Source organism: Nelumbo lutea, chromosome 2 (genome assembly GCF_056320005.1).
Source record: "Nelumbo lutea isolate HS-2025 chromosome 2, American lotus-T2T, whole genome shotgun sequence".
NCBI lineage: Eukaryota > Viridiplantae > Streptophyta > Magnoliopsida > Proteales > Nelumbonaceae > Nelumbo > Nelumbo lutea.
In genome coordinates this window covers 100,187,788-100,205,566 of record NC_142685.1, presented here as the reverse complement: position 1 = coordinate 100,205,566, position 17,779 = coordinate 100,187,788, and the positions used below count along the sequence as shown (strand labels likewise).

General features: G+C 39.8%; 3 protein-coding genes across 5 annotated transcripts; 1 reads left to right on the top strand and 2 right to left on the bottom strand.

Moving 5' to 3' along the window:
- Nucleotides 1-955: 955 nt before the first annotated feature.
- Nucleotides 956-2,374, bottom strand: LOC148872309 (uncharacterized). The gene has a single exon (XM_088972636.1). It carries the CDS (start codon nucleotides 1,514-1,516, stop codon nucleotides 1,187-1,189), a length of 330 nt encoding a protein of 109 aa, XP_088828762.1. The 5' UTR covers nucleotides 1,517-2,374; the 3' UTR covers nucleotides 956-1,186.
- A 352-nt stretch (nucleotides 2,375-2,726) lies between these two features.
- On the top strand, nucleotides 2,727-6,606 carry LOC148872308 (uncharacterized). The gene is made up of 2 exons (XM_088972635.1): nucleotides 2,727-5,975; nucleotides 6,302-6,606. Exons 1-2 carry the CDS (start codon nucleotides 5,387-5,389, stop codon nucleotides 6,337-6,339), a joined length of 627 nt encoding a protein of 208 aa, XP_088828761.1. The 5' UTR covers nucleotides 2,727-5,386; the 3' UTR covers nucleotides 6,340-6,606.
- A 4,627-nt stretch (nucleotides 6,607-11,233) lies between these two features.
- LOC148872307 (pentatricopeptide repeat-containing protein At4g39530-like) lies at nucleotides 11,234-17,497 on the bottom strand. Of its 3 annotated transcripts, XM_088972632.1 has the most exons (4): nucleotides 13,934-17,497; nucleotides 13,158-13,202; nucleotides 12,601-12,720; nucleotides 11,234-12,158 (listed from the first exon to the last, which is right to left on the bottom strand). In XM_088972632.1, exon 1 carries the CDS (start codon nucleotides 16,939-16,941, stop codon nucleotides 14,647-14,649), a length of 2,295 nt encoding a protein of 764 aa, XP_088828758.1. In that variant the 5' UTR covers nucleotides 16,942-17,497; the 3' UTR covers nucleotides 11,234-12,158; nucleotides 12,601-12,720; nucleotides 13,158-13,202; nucleotides 13,934-14,646. The 3 variants fall into 3 exon arrangements, with proteins under 3 accessions (XP_088828758.1, XP_088828760.1, XP_088828759.1); XM_088972634.1 differs by lacking the exon at nucleotides 12,601-12,720; XM_088972633.1 differs by lacking the exon at nucleotides 11,234-12,158 and having other exon boundaries at nucleotides 12,548-12,708.
- Between the last annotated feature and the right edge of the window lie 282 nt (nucleotides 17,498-17,779).

Sequence of the window (17,779 nt, the reverse complement as noted above, 5' to 3'; positions counted from 1 at the left end):
GATCCATATCATATGGAATACCATAACCTCGTATCCATGTCCGGGACTTTAGGAAATAGAGAGGTGTATCCCCATTTCTCATATCTGTGTTAGTGTTAATATCCATGTCTGGGTATCATAACATGTCTTTATGTACATTTCATATAAAGCCAGGCACATTCTCATTTGTCAAATGTGTTCAGGCACATCTTGACATCTCCAACATGTTCAAAATACTAGCTTGAGAGTTGAGATGCTACATGTGAAAAGGAATACTCAAAATCCACATTCACCAAGTCATTTATAACTAAAAAATGTAACTGAAGAAAGAGGCGTATTTGATTCCTCAATCACCAGAACTTCTGTAAGAGTCAAGATAACATAACATTTTAAACCAAGGCTTCACAAAGGTAATAAGTAAATTAAACAGAGAAAAGATTTATTTCTTTGAAATTGTCAAATGGGATTCTTGTACATTTGAGAGGGAGGTGTTTGAAAGATTTATCTATGTTAAGCTTGACAAGCAACTAAAGTAATGTAGACCTGTCAACATGAGAACTTCTCAACTAATGTGATAAGTCTCAATATGCCAGTGTGGCCATTTGAAAAAAAAAAAAGAAAACAAAAAAAAAAAAAAACATGAAAAAGACTCTTTAGAGGATTAGATCTAGAGCAATACGTCATTAATCTTCATCACCCAAAGTTAAAATATCTAGTTAAAGAACCAAACATGGACCGATTGAAAGTTTAACATCACTACCTTCTTGGTGCACTTAATTGAATACGAAAACATCTAGTTCATTGAAGAATAGTCCATTGAATTGTAGGTGTCAACCTCTAAAACTAGCTCAATACATCAGAAAAGGAACAAATTCTAAACTTACCATTATGAGTTGCAATTTCAATTCTAACTATTTCAAGAGAAAAACATGTTATGCTACACCTCTTTTCAGCCTCTCAAAGTTTTCCATGACCCTTTACACTAAATCTGATATTTTGATTATTAATTATAAAAAAATAAAATAAATAAAAGTTGCAGAACCATGGAAAAAAATCCAGCTGAATCTTACAAAATCATTAAAAAAATCTTGGAAAGAAAGAAAGAAAAAAAACTGCGTATCTTTCCTACCTATTCCGCCAAAAAAAAAACATCAAAATAAATAATCAAAAGCAGTATAAAAGCAGACTTCGAGCAGAAACCCTCCAACTATTTCTGCGCTTTACCGAGCGTTTCCTTCTCGACGGACACAGACGCAGAAGTAGACGCATTTGCTGATTCTTCGGCTTCAACGAGCTTTCGAAGTCTCCCTTGAAGGGTTCGAACTCTGTCCTCAGTCTTGCGGAGCTTTCTCCATCTGTAGGTCGTCCAAACAGCGAGACCACCGTATACGACAATATACGAAGCCCATACGTACGGGTACGTCTCTGCGTGCTCTCTGATCTTTCGATACTGCTCTTCCACCTTCCCCTTCCAATCCGTCGGTGGCAGCTTTGTCGTTTGTTGCTCCTCCGCCTCGCCTTTTTGTTCGGTGGCCATTTCGCAACTTCTGTGTCTTACAGCTCAGGTAATAGAGTAGGAGGTTATCTCTTTCGCCGGAGTGTCGGAATGAAATGCCGCCGCACTAGGGTTTAGCGGGGATTTGGGGAAGGAAGAGAGAGAGGAGAAATGAGTCTCGAGAACCCCATCTCGGACATGAATTTTACACTTCCACACGTGTTAGGTGACATGGAAGATGGAACCTTTTTCTGCTCGGTCCAACCTTAGCTCGACTCATCGAGCGAACCGCTAATGGTCCGGTTCCGTATCTCAGCTCGTCCTTCGGCCTGCCTAGATCACAGACCAGGCTCCGGAAAACGGAGTCCAGCGCCATTTCATGCACATATAGGCACGGAAAATACAGAGCACGAAGAAGAAAGAATACAAACAGAGAAGAAGAAGATGATGATGATGATGAAGAAGAACTTTTAGGAGTTCTTTACATTAAGCAATCATGGCATTGCTTGAATGATTACTCGAGTTTCTGCTTTGAGAAATAAGGAAGGAAATATCATTTTGGGGTTTTTACCGTTCAATTCACCTCTGAAATCGTAGTTCCACCGTACAGTTGGGGTAGGTGCCAGCTCGGAATTGATGCCAATTCACGGGCGGGTATGGGTGTTATAGGTGTAGCTGTTCATAAATTTGAATTGTTGTAGGTATGCAGTTCAAATCTGAATTCTGAGGTGGATTTGCTCTTTATTTTATTTTGTTTCTTATCTTGCGCTTAAGTTTCTTTCTTCCTTGTTTATCTTTTCGTTTCTCTTCCTTTTTTCAAGTTTTTTGGGTGAAAACCTGGGTTTCAATCATTTGAATGCCCGTAAAGTTTAAAAGTCATTGCGAGATTCTTGCTTCTTTTTTTTTTTTTTATCCTTTTCTTTGCTTCTTAGCTTATGTTTTGCCCCAATTTGAGATGGAGCTAACTGCTACTGCTTCTATAATCCCATTGCAAAGAATAGCAATGCGGGATTAATCTTCTGCTCTGCGCTTCTGTTTCCCTTAGAATCTTCTTTCTTATTTACCTTTACTTGTTTCTCTTTTTTTTTTTTTTTTCATATTTCTTGTTGTAGTTTGGCCATATTGCCGTACTAAGTCCTCCTCGTGGCATCATGACCTCTTTATCACCCAAAAGGGGAGATGGAGAATCAAAAAGCAATGGTGAAGGAGAATGGCATTTCAGGGTTTCAGCTTCATCTCAGTCCTTTGGTTCAAAAGAAAATGTATGCTGGGGATGGATTTTTCTTCTACTTGGTTCTTGTTCCTTTTTGGGCTTGTTTTATGCAGCTATGCTATCAAAACTTCTTCCACACTCTGGAAATAGGATTATACTAGCCATTCATAATATTTATTAAATTCCATACATCATACATTACTCTTTTAAACTCCTGCATACTTTTCTTGTTCTTTCGGATGATGGAGAAAAACAGTTGCATCACTTTTTTTCATAATTAGTTTGTAATTACATAAGTCAGGTAGTTGTATAGATGCATAGAATTATCATTTTGTAAGTAATCAATGAATACAATCAATAGAACAGTACTTTGTATTAATTAGCTCTTAGTGTTGATAGAGAGAGAGATTTCTTTTTTTTATGTTCCTAAGGGGACAACAGAACGTATTAACCGAAGAAAACCCTACATGCATATCATTCTCATAATTTTATAATGGTCGATTTGGTATGCCATTAGAAAGTAGTTGAACCTAATTTCAAGCTGAAAAATTTCACTGTCACCATTAATTAATTAATTTTTTAAAAAAGTCTCCTTATGTTTTAAGTATAAGAGAAATTTCTGCATCTGAGAGCTTTCTAAGGTGGTAAAGTCTTTAATTTTGACACTAAGGCTCAGTTTGGAAAGAGTACAAATACAAATATGTAGAGTGCAAAATCTTGTGTTTTGTATTATTTTTTATGTATTTGTACTGTACATTTTTGTATTTGTACTCTTTCCAAACTGAGCCTAAGGAAAATGTTGTTAATTTTGATAGAATGCCTTTATCCATTATTTCAATCCCCTCCCCCAAACAGAAAAGGAAAAGTGAAAATGAAATTTGATTAAGTTGTGCCATCTTGTGCATTACTCCATGTGGGTGCATCTCTATATTAGTTTCAATTTGTAAACATCATAGGATATAAATACATTGTGTTTGGATCTGGAAGGGCCAATAAACTCAATTTCGTTTCAGCTAGGCAAGTTTGATCCTATTGTAGGGACTCAAGGTCTAATGGTTTTGAACTCAATCTTTACCTCTGTTAGAGTAGAACTTGCAAACTCAGTATGTAAACTGAAGGAAGGTGGGCTGAATCAAATGCTTAGGCCACTTGTTAGGAAGCAATGATAGGGGATCTAGTGAAGAGAGTAGGAATTTATTGATGGCCTGTCTATAAGTGACAGAAGGCCTCAAAAAGTAGTAGCATGGATGAGTGCAAGGTTTAATAATGTAAAATTCATTGATATGGTGGAAACATTGTGAAATATGTGAAAATATAGAATGATATTTCATGAAATAACAAAAAGAAGCACATGTATAGCTTTTTAAATTACTTTCTTGTTCCCAACTATTAAATAAATTTAAGAAACTAAGGTTAATAGACAAAACAATACATTGCAAAGTTGTCTTGTAAACTACATGATTGAGTTCAAGAAAATTTAAACTCATAGAAAATGCAAATGTTTCTAATAGATCAACCAAATAATCTACTACACAAACAAAAACTAAGATTTCACTTCATGTTTGAAAAGAAATCAATTTTCAAGATTGCTTCAAAGTGGTAATCATGACCATTTGGTGGGGAATAGTACCTTTACTCCACATATCTACAATATTATTACCAACTTATGTTATGCTACCATCTCTTGTAATCACATAGTGCAGTACTTTTCAATGAGGAATATGTTGATCCCAGTTTTATTCTGTGTTGGTACCCCTGGAAATAGAAATATGTTGTGGAAATATTAGGAAATTTCTGGACATTTTGAACCATGGATAAGTATGAGAGGATCAAATTTAAGCATAGTGCTTGGGGTAGCAATAGATCCTTGTGGCTTTCATTCCTTGACTTTTATCAACTTGTAGTTCCTGTACACTCTAAAATCAAGAGTGTATGGAGAGATAGGTTCTCTATACTATAGAGAATCACTTGCCTAGTTGGTAGAAGGGTTTGGAGAGTTTAGTTCTGGCCAGATTTTGCCAAGAAGTGATGCTGTTTTGCTGCTGCCCAAAACCCTAGCCGACTAGAGATTTTCGAGGTTACTAGGAAAGGTGAAGCTTGGGTGTGGCGCTTTGTGCTTGGAAGGTGTCTTGTGACTGCTAAAGGAGGGTGGTTCAGGTTTGGAAGAGTTTGGGTTAGTCTGCTGGGCGCGGCAGTGTCTTCTCTCTTCCTCCCATCTGTTGGATGGAGCAAAACCCTAATTTTTCAAGCACCCAAGTTCTGCTTTAACTTCAAGTAAGTTTATATAGTCAAAATTTTCTGTTCTTTGATTTCCGTTTGATTAATGGAGGCATACGGAAGTGAGTTCAAGTAGGTGCCAGTTTCTGGACCTGCTTCAGTAGATTCCGTTTTGACTGGTGTTACCACAATTAAACTAGATGGGATGAACTATCTTGCTCGGGCACAGTCTATAAAAATCTATGTTTGTAGTAGAGGAAAACTCAGGTATCTCACAGGCAACAAGGTGAAACCCGAAGAGACAGACCCTAAATTTGAAAGATGGATGCAAGAGAACTATACTGTTATAGGATGGTTAGTCAACTCTATGCAACCCCATATAAGCCAGCACTATCTCTAGATGTCTTCGGCTAAGACAGGGGGAGAAGAGTGTGGCAATCTACTACTCTATACTAAAATCCCTATGGCAGGAAATTGATGTTATGGAGACAGTGGTGTGGGAGAGTAAAAAGGATGCTGAAATGTATAGAAAGCTAGTGGAGAGAAATAGGGTGTTTGAGTTTCTCACTGGACTCAACCCTGAGTTTGATATTATCAGACAAAACATTTTGGCCAGGGATGAGGTTACTCTTTCACAGGCATACGCTATGATAAATAGTGAGGAGAGTAGGCGGCAGGTGCAGTTGCAGAATCCATCTACAGAACATTTTGCACATGCAAGAATGAAACCGAAGGGCCCTATTGAGAAAAGAGAGCAGATGTGTGAATATTGCAAGAAACCACGGCATACAAAGGACACCTGTTGGAAGCTTCATCTTGAACTTCTTCCTGATAGGTTTAAGAACAATAATAACCCTAAGAAGGGCAGTCAGGTGGGAAAATCCAAGACTGCTAATGCTGCTACAGTGCCTGAAGGGGGAAGTAAGGAAGGCGACGAAAAATCAACTATTGAGCAGTTGGCTGCAATAAAGCTGGATTTTGAGGAGTATGGGAGGCTCCTAAATCACCTGGAAGCTACGGTTTCTTCAACTCACCCTTCCAACAGTACATCATCGGCTTTTGCTCACTCAGGTACTTGTGCTTCTGCGAATCATGCTTCAGCTTTAGGTAATCATAAAATCCCTTGGATTATTGATTCCGGTGCATCAGACTATATGACCAGCCCATCTAACCTGTTTTGCTCATATCACCTCCTCTCTGGGAAGGAGAAAATATACCTTGCTGATGGGTCCCTTGTCCCCATCTCTGGTAAAGGTGATATAAAGACCTCTGACACCCTGTTCTTATCTTCTGTTCTTCATGTCCCTAAGCTTAACACAAACCTCTTATCTGTAAGTAGCTTAACAAAGTCAATGAATTGCAACATAACTTTCTTTCCCATTCATTGTGTTTTTCAGGACCTGCAGTCTTGGAGGATGATTGGGAGTGGCCATGAGGCGAACGGAATATACTTGCTGGACACACCAGATCAAGCTTTGGGACCACCTCATGGAGTTGCCTTAGAGTCAGTCGTGTCAGAGTCTGTTAACAAAATTTTATTATGCCATTTTCGGTTTGGTCACTTGTCCTTTTCTGCTTTGAGTCATCTATTCCTAGATATGTTTAAAGGAGTGTCTTTATCGAGTCTTCATTGTAAATCATGTGAGCTGGCAAAGCATTGTAGAGATTCCTATTCAATTAGCAATACAAGATCATTTTCTCCTTTCCATATTGTTCACTCTGATGTGTGGGGGCCATATCACATGCCAATCATGGGGGGTTACAGGTACTTTATCCTTTCTATTGATGATTATTCACGTTACACTTGGATTTATCTCATGAAATCCAGGGATGAAGTACCAGCTATTGTGAAAAATTTTCATGAACTCATCCTCACCCAGTTTAATACCCGTATCAAAATATTCCGCTCTGCCAACGCTAAGGAGTATTTTGAGATAACCCTCTCCACCTATCTTGAAACTTTTGGATTATTCATCAAAGTTCTTGTTCCTACACTCCACAACAAAACAGAGTGGCAAAAAGAAAGAACAGGCATGTGGTTGAGGTTGCCAGATCCCTCTTATTTGCATCCCGTGTTCCTATAAAGTTTTGGGGAGATGTTGTTCTTACTGCTACATTTCTGATCAACCGTATGCCCTCCCGGGTCATGGCTTTAAAACCCCTTTTAGTCTTCTCTTCCCGGATGAGGATCTCTTTTCTCTTCTTCTCCGTGTGTTTGGGTGTACTTGCTATGTGCATATTCATAGTCACCAAAGGCACAAGTTTGAACCTAAGGCTCATAAGTGCGTGTTTCTGGGATATGCTTCCACACAGGAGGGTTATTGTTGTTTTGATCCAGTTCGTGGAACCCGCTTTGTATCTCGAGATGTCATCTTTGCAGAGTTGACTCCCTTCTTTAGTATTCCTCCTGAGGAGGAGAAATCTGATGAGTACTTTGCTATGTCTCCAGCTATTCCTCTTCCCATCCCTTGTGAGTCCGATCATGAGGTGTCCACCTCTTCCACTGGACCTACCCCTGATGTCTTTGCTCCCCCTCTTGCTTCTGCTCCTGCTCTCCAAAGGTGGGTACCAAAGGCAGATATTCAGACATGTGCAGGTTGTTTCCACTCCTTCAGAAGAGCATCTTGCCACTCCCATCATTCCTGAGGAAACAGTCAGCCCTCTACTGACCCATCTCAGACTGTTCCAGACCTTGACCTTCCTATTGCTCTTCGCAAGGGCAAGTGGAAGTGTACAACCCATTGTATCGACACTTATCTTACAACCTTCTCTCCCCTTCCTACTACTCTTTTCTTGCCTCTGTTTCTTCCCATGTGATACCCAGGTCTGTACCGAAAGCTTTATCTCAAGCTGAACGGAGGGAAGCTATGATGACCGAACTTGATGCATTGCATAAGAATCATACCTAGGATATTGTGGACTTATCGGAAGGGAAGGAACCAGTGGGTTGTAAATGGGTGTTTACTATTAAATATCACTCTGATGGCTTTGTTGAGAGGTTTAAGGCTCAGTTCGTTGCTAAGGGTTACACCCAAATGTATAGTATTGACTATCTTGAGACATTTGCTCCTGTAGCTAAGATGACTTCAGTCAGGGTTTTACTTTCTCTAGCAGCTACTTTTGACTGGCCCTTACACCAATTCGATGTTAAAAATGCCTTCTTGAATGGAAAACTGCATGAAGAGGTCTATATGTCTCTACCTCCAGGAGTGTATGGGAAAGAAATGAAAGGCAAGGTGTGTAAACTACACAAATCTATTTATGATTTCAAACAATCTCCTCGGGCTTGGTTTGAGAAATTTCGGGCTGCTCTTGTCTCTTTTGGCTACATTCAAATGCAATCTGATCATACACTGTTCTTGAAGAGAAATGACTCTCTGGTGACCTTCTTGATTGTTTATGTTGATGATATTGTGGTCACGGGTAATGACATTGAAGAGGCCAGTAAACTAAAAGCATTTCTCAAATCTGAATTTGAAATCAAAGATTTGGGAGATCTTCGGTATTTCCTGGGCATTGAAGTTGCTCGATCTAAGGATGGTATATTCATATCTCAGCGCAAATATGTCCTTGATCTTTTTGCTGAAACCGGTAAACTTGAAGCTAAACCCATCTCCATTCCCATTGATCCTAATCATAAGCTTTCTGCCACAGATGGTGAACTTTTGTCTGGTAAGGGAGTGTTTCAGAGACTGCTTGGGAAGCTGCTATACCTTTGCATGACTCGGCCAGATATTTCCTATGCAGTTAGTGTTATCAGTCAGTTTATGCATTCTCCCAGAGATACTCATCTAGTTGCTGCAAAAAGGGTTTTGTGCTACTTGAAAGGTACTCCAGGGAAAGGTATTCTATTTGCTAAGCATGGTCACATGAAGCTGGAAGCCTTTACTGATGCAGATTGGGCAGGATGTATTGATGACAGGAGATCCACCTCAGGTTATTGTACTCCGGTTGCTGGGAATATTGTGTCTTGGAGGAGTAGGAAACAATCAGTAATTGCTAGATCCTCAGCTAAAGCAGAATATAGGGCAATGGCTCATGGTGTATCAGAATTACTATGGCTACGATCCCTTCTAGAGGAATTGGGGGTGGATTATGAGAAACCAATGACGCTCTATTGTGACAACCAAGTTGCTATCAACATTGTACATAATCCTGTTCAACATGACAGAACTAAGCACATTGAGGTTGATAGGCATTTCATAAGGGAAAGAGTCTCTTCAGGAGAAGTTTGTTTACCATTTATCACATCAGAAGAGCAATTGGCTGATATCTTGACCAAGGGAGTTCCCAGGGGGAAATTGACACACTATATAAGCAAGCTGGGCATGATTGACATCTATGCTTAGCTTGAGGGGGAGTGTAAAGAGACTGGGCCGAATGGGCCCTAACAGCCTTTCGTGTGATATCCTTTATTTTATGTTGATGGGCCTCACTTAATGGGCCTATTATTTGTTCTTATTTTATTTTCTTTATGTAACTGCCAAGCTGGCCACCCACTTAAGGGTATACTTGTCATCATCAATTTTTTAGAGATTAATAAAATAGGGTTAGAGGAGAAGGGTGATTAACTCGACTTCTTCTTCTCTTACCTCTTCTCTTCGCCATCTTCCTCTCTTATACAGTTATTCAGATTTGTTCTATTCTGCTAATCACTAAGTTTAATCTTGATTTTAGAGGACTGATTTACATCTCTCCCTATGTACCCTTATTTGATGATACCTAGCTCGTAAATCTAATTTTGATAATATGGTGGCTTGACTGAGTTCATCAAGCAGCTCATCAATGACTGGTATTGGAAATCCGTCCTTAATGGTGATAAGGGCCCTGTAATCAATACAAAATCGCCACCTCCTATCCTTCTTTTTGACTAATAATACCGGTGAAGCGAACGGGTTGTGGCTGGGTTGTATTATTCCTTGCTTAAGCATATCTTGAACTTGCTTCTCGATTTCAAATTTTTGAAAGGGTATCGGTAAGGACTTACATTGGTTGGGGCGGCTCTTGGCATGAGAGGGATGCAATGGTCATGCTCCCGACGTGGTGGAAGTTCTTGGGTTCTTTGAACATGCTACCATATTGCTGAAGGAGTTGTTGTAGGCGACTTTGGAAGTCTCCAGACCCATTTGGGCTGCTGTTAGCTAAAGATGGGCTGGTCCAATTTGAGTCCATGTGCATGAATATGAGCTAATCCGGATCTCCCATTTGCTTTGTTAATGTTGCAAGACAGATGGGCCTTGGACCCTTGCATGTTTGCCCTTGTAGATGGATTGTAGGGTTCCCTGATGTGAAGTCCATGGTGAGACGGACCCAGTCACAGATCACGGGGCCTACCTGTCTTAATCATTGAATGCCTAGCACCACATCCGCTCCATTGAGATGAAGAGGATATAGGTCCACCAAAAACTGGTGACCCTGAACCTTTAGTGGTAAGCCCATGCATATGCTATTGCAAGATAGGCTATTACCGTTGGCCACATGAATCATAAAAGCCATTGTTGGTTGAACCGGGAGTCCCATTTTATCCACCAAGACTTGAGTTATGAAGTTAAGGGAACTGCCACTGTCTATGAGGATTAACACTCGGCGTCCTTGGATTAGCCCGACAACTCTCATTGTTTGAGGGGACGCAAGTCCTGTAAGGGATTGTAGAGATATTTCAGGTGTCCCATTGGGTTGTATTTCCCACCTTGGGTCAGATTCCCCGCAACCGGTGAGGTCGTCTTCCTCTTTGGCATCCATTTGAAGGAGAAATACTTTTTGTTGTTTCTTGCACCGATGGCCCAGCCCGAATTTCTCTTCGTAGTTGTAGCTGAGTCCTTTGTCTCTATGGGCTTGCATCTCTGCCCAGGTCAGCCGTTTGAAGGGAATTGATGGGCCTGGGCCTAGTATTCCTTCCTCCTTGTCTGGTGCTGCCGTCCTGGTTGCTGAACCCCATGGCCGCTACACCTTTCTTGCTCGAGCGAACTTATCTTCATAGAGTCTTGCTAGTGCTGCCGCATTTATGACCAAAGTGGGCTGCATCGCCTTCACTTCCAATCGCAGTTCTTCTTTTAGGCTGCCAATGAAGCTTCCAACCAACTTCTCCATCCACCCTTGGACTCTCATGGCCAGCTTCTCGAACTCCATCTAGTAGTCTTTAACCGATTCCACCTGCCGCAGCTTTGCCAAACTCTCATCGTGATCTTCGAACCTAGACGATCCAAAACGGATAGTCATGGCGTCGGTGAAGTCTGCCCAAGTTTGACGAGGGTGCCCCCGTCGGTACCATTGATGTAATCTTAGGAATTGTACTCGAAGGAGCAAAGAAGAGAAGAGAACCTCTGAAATACAGTGAATGTCGAACTGAACTGCTCAGTCGACAGTACTATTATTTATATTATGATATAGTACAATGATACAGGAAGTTACTGGAATGCCCCTGATTAGTGATGGGACACCCAGACAACTTAAAACATTAAACAGGATTAGGCCCATTAACATAGGCCCAGTACATGACAACTAAAACTTAAGTATAGGATAATAAGAACTCTTATCAGCCGAATACTCGTACATACAAAGACTTCAATCCAACAATTGAAACCAGAGGATAGCTTCCCCTTCAAGATGCGCAGAAGCCAGAGCCACCCTATCTTGTCGAGGTGTTTCATGGTAATCAAAGTACCGCTCAGCTCTGAGAATCCAGGGAGTTGGGTTGCCACCTAAGAAGATGGGGAAGTCGGTTTTGGCTACTCCCGTTGCCGCCGGCCCTATTCTGCGGTTGTTTTCATTGTTGCGCTCTTCTTGGCTTCCTCTGTCGTTGTTCGCTGCCAATTGCTCCAGTCGATTGAGGAGAGCAGTGAAACTTTCCTTCATTTCTTTAAGATCTGGTGACATTCGATGGATCTCTACCTCCATCTAATTCACTCGGATGTCTACAAACATGGTTCTTGTGTTGGTCATGCTTGCTCTGATGCCAACTTGTTAGGAACCTGCCTAACTCAGGGCTCTTCGAGGGAGCCAACCTCCTGAACTCGTTGGAAGGAAAGAGAGAGAGAGAGATTAATGCCGAAAGATTCATGTCTTATTTCTCTTTGTGCTTCACTACTTCTACTGTTTACATTCTTTAATCCCTTTCTGCTACAGATGTTGCAAGTGGACGATTAGTTGTGCTGATGTGGCCTCCTCTTGTAAAACTAATTAACTGCTTTCTGTTGGTCTGTCCCAGCAGTCTTTACACAGTGCAAGTTGATTTCGTTTCAACATAACATACACCTAATTGCACAAAACATCAATTGATCTCATATGCTGATGTGAGTAAAAATGTTGGGCTGAAGATTATAGTCCTATTAACTATTGAATTACAAATACAAACTCCAAATCCAGTCTACCAAAAAAAAAAGTTCCAAAGCTTAATCTACCAAAGCAGAGGGCAAAAATTCTAGTTGATTTTTTATTTATTATTTGGTTGGGGCATAAATCTGATTAGTTTTCAATTCATTCTTTTAAATATTCTTGAAATATATAGCAGTGCAATTTAGCTCAAATTACTGGGAGAGTTTGATCTTCTCCATATTTCAGTCATCATTAGTTAGCAAGAATCCCTCTACTGCCATTGTTTAGGGATTTTAGTGCTTGTAAGAGGATAAAATGCTGGCCATTAACAATTGTAACAGAATTGTATTTATTTTCAGGTGATTTTTCGCACTCGACTTACCGATCTAAAGTAAGGTTATGATCAGAGGTAGCAGAACTAACAGTAACGAGATGGCCAGCCTCCCAATATGCCACATGGGCTTTTAGGTAACCAGTCAATATCATAGCCCTGGTAAAAAACCTGTAATTAGGCAAAATTGCCGCCAGATGCCACTAATTAGCAAGGTATTTCAGCAAACAATTCTAGACAGTGTCTAATGACCAATAATACATTTTTCTAATAAAATATTGAATGAAATTCAATGATCTCTGCTACAACTGCCTAGCATACCAAGGCTATTGTTAAACAAGTTATTAGTAAAGAGATATTAGATATAAATAGAATTTCAGATGAACTAGGGGAAAAATCACGAGAGGAGTAATACTAACAAAACCTCCAACCAGTATTTCAAATCTCTGGAGTTCTACTAAACAGGAACTGTGACTAAAATGCTCCAAGTCTTAATCAATTATAGGTAGTTAACAAAGTGGAGAGCATGCATAAAATTTCAAAAATTCACAGATCATCCAAAAAGTAATCAAATTTGACACATTGGGCAATGAGGAGCAGGAACTTACAAACATCTAAGGAGGAGATTTTGGAGATGGTGCAGAGTTACAAACCTGCAAATTGGACACAGCAAAACACAGCCACAATGGAGTTAGATACCAGAAGAGAAAAATAAATTAGAACCAAAATAAGGAAAAAGAGATGCAAAACAACGGTTAAGATATGAGCAGGGAGAGAATGTTACAGAGAGGGGAACACAAGGAGAAAGTGAGTTTGTGGAGAGAACCAAGTTGTGGTGATTTGAGAAAGAAAGAGCAGAGAGCAGAGATTGCTTCCGTGAGCCCTAGCTTGAACTTTGAAGACAAGAGAATAGCCAGGGAAGAATGAGAATCAAAAATTTTTCCTGAGGCACAATTATTTTGTGTCGGGACTGCATTAATTTTTTGGTATGGACCCATTACTCATTCTAAAAAGAACGAGGACCAAAGCAAGAAATAGACAACCAAACAATATCTAGGCTCAAATTTAAAAAATGAGGCTCATGGTAGCAAACCAAACATGTCCTTTGTCTAAAACACTTACGCATGATAAAGTGAACTCTCAGTAAGCCATGGCAGCCTGGAGTGTTCATCAATCATTGGCCCAAAATTTCAGAGGAACAAAAAATTAATTAAAAAGACTGAACATTTCAATTTCTGATTTAAGAATTATACTTGCTAATTTCAAAAAGAAAAGATTAGACAGAAAAACTGGCTAGGGCATAAACATTTGCATAATAAAGAATCTCACTTGCTAATAGTTAAAAAGATTTCCTTGCTAATAGAGAGTTCCAGGGGACTTTCACCTGATTAGAGCAACTGCATTCTTAATAGAATCATGCTTGAAGACTTGTGGGGTACCCCCAAGCCCCCCAAATAGGTTGGGGCTCACAATACAATGGTTGAGGCAGTCAATTGCTTGCTTAAATTCTGAATGAATACGAGACAGAAATGAAACAAACCAAGTCCTTTGGCTATAAATAGGCCCACCAATAGCAGCAGCCAGACCAACTGAGACTGATAAACTCATGGATACCTTTCTGAATATCACTGGTCAAATGTTGTGGGAAGTAGGAACCAATTAATCTAGGCGATTGAATCTTCTGCAGGAACCTGGAAAGGGAATAGGAAACTTCTGGATCATGATATCCTTGTACACATGCACAGGTAATACGCCCTTACGCATGGTCAATTTCTTAGTCATCTGCTCTATTTGTAATTACCAAAATACATGTGTAGATGTACTGAAGCCATGATTAATTGGTTGACATGGAAGATTTGGTTTAGAGTATTCCCATCCTGATATAACTAGCTACAAGCCTACAAACTGCCCCAAAGGGATTAGACAATGAATGTGGAGTTTGATACTGTTTTGCTTGTGGGAAAAGAGGAGCAGTGTTCCAACCCATGATGATTTTAACTGCTGGTTGTATTTTCCATTTCTAGATTTCTCGCCCTCTTTTCTTTACCAGGAAAACTTAATGTGGTTGAGGGAAGAATATAATAAATCATGAGCCTCTTAACCCCCTTTTATCTGCACCCAACTGACTCCAGGTATCTTTCCACAACTTTCATCTCTTATTCTCCTTCTTATTCTTTCTACATCATCCCACTTGCCCAGCTCAGAATAAATATTAGACATTAAAATGAGAGATGGGCGGTCTTTAACTTCTACATGCAAAATGCAGTCTTTTGCGAGCTGCGCATAATTGCCATTACCATGAAGCTTACAAGAAGCTAAGAGTGTCCTCCAAATTAGTGCATCAGGTTCATATGGCATGTTATCAATCAAGCATTTAGCCTTCTCCAGCATCCCAGCCCTACCAAGCATATCAACCATGCATGCATAGTGCTCCATGGTGGGTACCATACCATGCTTACAGATTATTGATTCAAAAACATTAATTCCCTCATCTACTAGACCACAATGGCTACAAGCAGATAACAAAGAGGTAAAAGTTGTTTGGTTTGGTTCAACTCCATGCATCTCCATCATTTCCAAAAGCTTTAGAGCTTCTAAGCCATTTCCATGTTGGGCACATGCTGTGATCATAGTGTTCCATGAAACTATATCTGTTTTTGGTAATTCCTCAAATATTTTACAGCTTGCCTCCAAGGATCCACATCTAGCATACATGTCTAAAAGAGAGCTATTTGTGAAATTATCTACAATCCCATGCTTTATATTACATCCATGGATACATCTCCCTTGTTCCAAATCAGCTAGACTCCCACAGGCCTTTAAAACACTCGAAAAAGTGAAGCTATTAGGGCAGACCCTTTCTACTTGCATCTCCTTAAAGAGCACCAATGCATCAAAATCCAAACCTAACTGAGACAAACCAGATAAAATTGTAGTCCAGGAAACAACATCCCTTTCATGCATCTTATTGAAAAACCATTGTGCTTCAGAAACTGCACCCGCCTTGATTAGACCATCCAAAAATGTATTTTGTACTGTCAAATCCAATCCAAAACTCCACTTAACTGCATGAGCATAGATACTCCAGTGGTGCCCTGGGCATGAATTCATCAACACAACAAATGTGGCATGGTTGGGACGTATACCCTGTTGATTCATATCAATGAATAGCATCTTTGCTTTGTCAAAGTTACCAGCTTGCCCCTGTCCTAAAATCATGGAATTGTATGAAACAGTATTTCTTTCAGGCATTGAGTCAAACAGCCTACAACTTAGCCCCAAGCACCCACATTTCACATACATGTCAATCAAAGCAGTATTGATGATTAAATCTTCCCAAAACTCGGATTTTAGGATGACTGCATGGATTTCTCGCCCCAAAGGTAAACACTTCAAGCCGCCACAAGCTTTAAGAGCACTAGAAAAAGTACGGCCATCAGGACTAAAGCATTCTAACGTCAATTTGTTGAAGAACTCCAATGCAGTTTCATGGAGATCATTATTAGAAAACCCAACAATCATTGAATTATACAAAGCAAGGTCGACGGATGTAATGCCGTGGAAAATCTTTTTCGAACTTTCCATATCACCCAGTTTACCGTACATGTCTATGAGAGAAGTCCCAACAAAACAGTTGAAATCCAATCCGATCTTTATGGTAAATCCATGGATCTGCTCACCTACCTCTCTTTTCAAATTGGAGCATGCGTTAATTATACTTCCAAATGTAAACTCTGTAGGCCTTAAATCAATATGACGTCGTGCCTCTGAAAACAATTCGAGTGATTCTTCATAAGCGCAGGATGTCACAAATCCAGAAATCATAGAATTATACAATACCGGATCACATATTGGATTTGAATTGAAAACAGAAACTGCACACTCGAGGTCATCAAACTTCGAATACATATCAACCAGAGAGGTTTTCACGAATGGGTCTGCTTCAAAATCAGAGACTATCACCTGAGCATGGATTTGCTTTCCTTCGTTAACTCGTTTCAGTTTTGAACACGCCAAAATCAAGCTTGAAAAGACAAATTGGTTCAAGCTATGCCTGTGTTCCTGCAAATGCGGTACGAGATTCAAGGCCAACTGAGGTGCATCAGATTGGGAATATCCAGAGATAAAGATGGAAAAAGATATCAGATTTCTCTCAGGCATTTCATCGAAGATTTTCTGAGCAGATACGAAATCTGAGCACTTGGAATACAGATTCAAAAGATGATTGAATAGTTGGATTTCTGGTAAGAATCCCAATTTGATGATCTGCCCATGGACAGACTTCCCATTTGAAAGAGATTTCTGGCTTGTGGAGTTCTTGATTGCAGAGACAAGTAAAGAACGAATCGGTAAGTTCATGCCGGAAACTCCACCAAGTTGCATGAATTTCATTAACAATTTTTAAATAGCCAAAAGGAATTTGATCACTGGATAATTGTTTGCCAATAAAACGCCGGGTATCAGGTGGTTGGATCAGGTGTATTAGATCGAACGACCCAAAGCGGTGCCAATGTTATATGCACTAAGCATAAATGGTGTTGGTTGTGCCGTTGTGCCATTGCCTTTCCCGTAACAACAAAAGACGTATTTAACTAAAAACCGTAGAATGCGATACCAGAAGGTGAAAGATTCAAGCTTCTTCCGGCGCGAAGCAGTATTTTCCTTTCCTTCAATTTCTCATTTGTTCATTCTTCACCAAAAATAATTCTCCAATTTCTCCCCCGATATTTGTACTCGAAAAAAACCTAATTGTGGAATACTAGTTCGAAGTTCGAACCTCTCTGAAAGATTTCATAGTTATCTCTGATCAAATATTCTCATGAATCGCTTCCAGAGTAACTTTGAACACGGCCAGATACCCTTGCTTTTCGTGACGATAACCCTTTTCGCCCGACTTTTTATTAAGGCCCGTTCGCGCTTTTCGGGAGAGTCGAGAGACGCAGGAATCAGGTAGGTGCATTTACTTATTTTCTTTTATAGGGAAAATTTCAATTCAGTGGCTTGAAGTTGTGGTAGTGTCAAGTTGGTAACGTGTGACTGGAGTACTTGAACTTTAGAAAACTGTCAATTTGTACTTGCCCTTAGTCTACATCAATAAAATAAGAAACGTGATGTTCATAGTCTTCTTCCTATAAACTGAAACTTTAGAAAATTTGTTGTTAAAAAGAAAACTAATATCAGAAATTAAAAAAATAAGGACTATTAATATTAGAAAACCAATACCAACGAA